This window comes from Chrysochloris asiatica, unplaced genomic scaffold (genome assembly GCF_000296735.1).
Source record: "Chrysochloris asiatica unplaced genomic scaffold, ChrAsi1.0 scaffold00212, whole genome shotgun sequence".
Taxonomy (NCBI): domain Eukaryota; kingdom Metazoa; phylum Chordata; class Mammalia; order Afrosoricida; family Chrysochloridae; genus Chrysochloris; species Chrysochloris asiatica.
In genome coordinates this window covers 459,127-464,172 of record NW_006408730.1, presented here as the reverse complement: position 1 = coordinate 464,172, position 5,046 = coordinate 459,127, and the positions used below count along the sequence as shown (strand labels likewise).

Below are 5,046 nucleotides of genomic sequence, written 5' to 3'. Positions count from 1 at the left end.
TGGATCAAAACCGACTTGATAGCACTTAACAACAACATACCAGCCTTGTATGTTAAAAGTTGATTTAAAAGCATGGTTCTTTTCTTTTTATCCTCTTTTATGATGTGGTTGTTCCCTCTTTCTACAGTCTCAGAAATGAATGCAGCTGCAGCCTAGCGTCTCTGCTCTCAGAAGAAGGACTTGCCTAATCCTGGAGTCGGTTCACTTAGATTTCTTTGCATCTTCAGCTTGCTGATAGGTTTTTATAAATTACTGAATTTTACATCTTATTGAAAATATTCTGGTAGTTGCAGTTTCCTACATCTTGACCAGAAGTGGAAGTCTTTGTCTCCTGATTGGTTTTGTTTTAAGTATTATTTACTATTTGTCACTTTCTGTTAATAAAACATTAAAACACAGATAATATTCGGATAATGTATAAAATATGAGAGAGGAGAAAAAATACCTCACTAACAAAAAACTAACACTGTTAATATTTCATTCTACTTCGATGCATCATTTCCTATTGTTTTACGTATCCTCTATCTGAATTTACATAATGTTTATTACCTGTTTTTTGTTTGTTTGTTTTTCAGTTCACTGGAAAACAAAAGAATTTTCTAGAACATTTCAAACTCTATACAAATATATGTATTTGTATACATAACCTTGTTTAAACCATTCCTTTACTGGAAACTAATTTTTCAAAGTATTCACTAACAATGAGTGCTTTTGTAAGGTTTTTTTTTTTTTTGTAAAGTTCTCCCCACTTTAAATTCTAATGGCTGAACTTTAGAAGTGAAATTATAAGATCAAATGACATGACGCCTTTGAAATGTTTTGATATATATTGCCAAATTCTTTCCAAAAGGCCTTTATACTTGAGATGTGTGTGATTTCTATGTAGTGTTAATGTCTTAAACAGCATACTCTAAAGAATTTAATATCATTGTGGCCTATCACAATAGTCTTTTTCCTTCTTTCTATTTAAAGTTATTACTTTATCAAGTCAATGTTGTAGAAATTACTTAAAGATTAAAAAAAACACTAGGTATTCAAAAATATCTGTCTTATTTCTCTAAGAAAGGTATGCCATTTTTAAAAATGTATAGATATTTCTTTTTCTTTCCATATACTCATATTTAATTTTTTTTATTATAACCATCAGTGAATTCTAACTCATAAATAAATAACATTATTGTGTCCATCAGTATGTAAAAGTTTTAGGAGATATAGTTTCTTATTAACAGATATTTGTTTTTCTTAAATTGTCTCAAATTATTATCTAAGGATTGTCAACATTAGAAAATACTTTTTATCTTTTTTATGAAGCATATAAAATAAAATTATTTATGCTAATGTAACTCTTCAGAGTTTTCAGTTAGCTTTTAAACTTATTTAATATGAAATAGCACATATCTTAGGTGTACCAACCACACCTTATTTTTCTCTTTTTTGGGATACACAGTAATAACAAAAAAAGTTAGAAGATTAGATTGTACATAAATAAGACAATGCTTTAATGACCATTTAAAAGCACTGAAGGATCTTGACAGTTTTCACCATTAAAAGCATAACAAAACTTATCACAAAGTCTAGGAAATATCAGCAAATATTTCTGTCAGTCATACTGAAATCACTTTGAAACATTTTCTATTAACTCAGTATTAACTTTAGTTCTGTCATAGAGTAATAATGATCTACACCCGTGGGAAGAGATGAGGGAGAAGCTGAATATCATCAGCCAAAACAAGGCCAGCGCCTACTATTGACTAGACAGACCATCAACTGCTTATATGAAAATACAGATGGAAGCTGAAGAAAATTAAACCAAGTCCACAGGAGCCAAAATATGACCTTAAGTATATGTCACCTGAATTTAGAGGCCATCAAGAACAGAGTTGATGCACTAGTGACCAAAGACCAAAGTTGAGGGATGATATCAAGAATATCATACATGAAAAAAGAAAACAAAAAGATCAAAGTGGATACCAGAAGAAACTCTGAAACTTGCTCTTGAACATAGAGTTGCTGTTGTTGTTAAGTGCCATAGAGTTGATTCTGACCCATAGCGACCCTGTATAGGGTTTCCAAGGAGCAGCTGGTGAGCTTGAACCACTGACCTTGCAGTTCAAACACCTTTGCAATCGGATGCATGAGCCCACAGTGCCACAAATAGAAGACATGATGAGGTGAAAGAGCTTAACAGAAACTTTCCAAAGACAGATTAAATGGACAAAGTATTATAATGACATGTGCAAAGAACTGGAGTTAGAAAAACAAAAAGAAAGACGATGCTCAACATTTCTCAAGGTGAAAGGTCTGAAGAAAAATTCAAGCTTACATTATTGAATGATTCTATGAAAAAAAAAATTGAATGTCTCATAAAAAGAAAATGGCAGGAATACAGAGAGTCCCTGTACCTACAAGAATTGGTCAGTGCTCATCCATTTCAGGAGGTAGCATATGATTAAGAACCAAAGATACTGAAGGAAGGAGTCAAAGCTACACTGAAGGCATTGTTGAAAAACAATATTCCAGGAATTGACAGAATACCAATTGAAATGTTTCAACAAACAATGCTGCACTAAAAGCAGCTGCCTGGCCAATCAACTGAAAGAGATCCATACTAGAGCCCATTCGAAAGAATGATGACCCAATGGAATGTGGAAATCATTGAACAGTATCATTAACATTCTATGCAAGTAAAAGTTTACTGAAGATAATTCAAGTATGGTTGCAGCATTACATAGACAGGGAGCTGCCAGAAATTCAAACTGGATTAAGGAGAGGACATGAAATGAGAGATATCATTACTGATGTCGAAAGGATCTTGGCTAAAAATAGCAAATATCAGACAGATGTTTCCTTGTGTTTTATTGACTATGCAAAGGCATTCAACTGTGTAGATCATAACAAACTATGGATAGAATTGCCAAGAATGGGAATTCAAGAACATGTAATTGTGCTCATGTGAAACCTGTACAGAAACCAAAAGGCATTCATTCAACAAAACAGGAGAATATTGAGTGTTTTAAAATCAGAAAAGGTATGAGTTCTAGTTATATCACTTTACCAAATTTATTCAGCTGAGAAAATAATACAAGAAACTGGCTTATTTGAACAAAAATGTGGCAGATGATAAAACCTTGCTTACTGAAAGTGAAGAGGACTTGAAGCACTTAACAATGAAGATGAACAAAGACAGCCTTCAGCTTGGATTATGCCTCAACATAAAGAAAGCATTGTTGTTTTTGTTGTTAAATGCCGTCAAGTCGGTTCCGACCCATAGCAACCCTGTATAGGGTTTCCGAGGAGTGACTGGTGAGCTTGAACTGACAACCTTGCAGTTCAAACGGCTTTGCAGTCTGGCACATTAATCCACAGTGCAACACCAGGACTCCATAAATCCTCACAAATGAACCAATAAGTAACATCATGATACATAGATAAAAGATTGAAGTTGTCAAGGATTTCCTTTTATCTGGATCCACAAGCAATACTCACAGAAGCAGCCTCGGAAACCCTGTACAGGGTCGCTATGGGTCGGAACCGACTCGACGGCACTTAACAACAACAACAACATACATAAGCCTGTATAAATACAGATAGATAAATATATATGGATTTATCTCAGCTATATAACTGTAACCTAAGGAAGACGGCAGAATTTTCAGATATCTCATTTAAGGGAAGAGTATGGATTCTAAATTTGCTTTTTGTCTTTTATAATCTTCACATTATAGCAAAAGAAGCCTTCTTTTATATAATGGTTAATAACCAAGGATTGCATAAAAATACTATTGTTTTCCTTTGTTGTTGTTGTTAAGTGCCATCAAGTTGTTTCCAACTCATACGACCCTATGTAGGGTTTCCGAGGAGCATCTGGTGGGTTTGAACCATGTTTGTCTGTACAGGTTCTCAAACATAGAAATATCATTACCTTTCCTATGCTGCTATCTGGTTGCAGAAAGCGAAGGCAGTCTGAATAATTGGCCCATGTTTTATTTAAACTGTGCATAAAATCCCATGTTCCATTGGGGTTACAATGACGGAAAGCAACTCCTATAAAGACATGAACAAAGATGATGAAATTGCTCAGTTTCCTTAGAGTTTATTTTTTCAAAAGACAAGTAAAATTCTGTTTTTAATAAATCATTTCAGAAAAATGCAATACCTTTATGATTGAAGTCATAAATATAAGGAGGGCATGGGACAGCCGATATTTTCCCCACTGTTCCTCTGGGCCAACAAATTAGTCCATCCCATTCTGGGAAACAATTTCCCTCTGGTGATAATAAAAATTAAAAAGCAAGCAAACAAAGATTCAATTAGAACCACAGGATAAATGCATTCTAATATGTTTTTTAAAAAGGAATCCAGGTGTGGTGCTGCAGATAATACACTGAACCACAAGGTCAATTTAAACCACAAAGTTGATGGTTCAAACCCACCAGTAGCACCTCGGACACCATAGACAGGATATGAGTCAGATATGACTCAATGGCACTTAATGATAGCAATATGTAAAATATCAGATCTCTATCAGTGGTAAAATATAAAACAGATTGGTAGTTTTGGAAACTATAATGGAGAAGATATGATGCACACGTTCCAAAATTTACCTACAAGCCTGTCAAAGATCCAATCAATTGGAACATCTGATTTCTACAAACTAAAAATATTTAAACAATTTCACATATAAGAATTTCACAAACTTCCAAAAAGTTTGTGGAAAAATTCCATTATCTTTTAACTCTGTTTGTCCATGAAGTTTTTGAAGCCCGCTTGTATTAGTTACAAATCAGTTTGTTTCCTTGATCATTTGAGTTTTTCTTATTTGGTGCTCCCTAAAGAAAAATACTACAAGTGAATGGCTTTAACAAACAGAAACGTATTCTCTCATAATTTATAAGGCTAGAAGTCCAAATTCAGGGCACCAGCTCTCAGTGTTGGCTCTGAGAGAAGGTCCCTTGTCTCCTTTCTATATCTGTGGGCCCAGTAAGCCTTGGAGATCTCCATGTGTCTTGGCATCAGTGTGCTCTAGGCCTAAGAGTGAGTTCTCAG

General features: G+C 34.2%; 1 protein-coding gene across 1 annotated transcript in view; it reads right to left on the bottom strand.

Moving 5' to 3' along the window:
- PTH2R (parathyroid hormone 2 receptor) overlaps positions 1-4,263 on the bottom strand; it is a 95,487-nt gene extending 91,224 nt beyond the window's left edge. The window contains exons 1-2 of the mRNA XM_006872750.1: positions 4,157-4,263; positions 3,923-4,044 (exon numbers count right to left, since the gene is read on the bottom strand). Coding sequence (XP_006872812.1) covers positions 3,923-4,000 — 78 coding nt within the window. The 5' untranslated portion in view covers positions 4,001-4,044; positions 4,157-4,263. The remainder of the gene's footprint in view (positions 1-3,922; positions 4,045-4,156) is intronic.
- Positions 4,264-5,046: the final 783 nt, after the last annotated feature.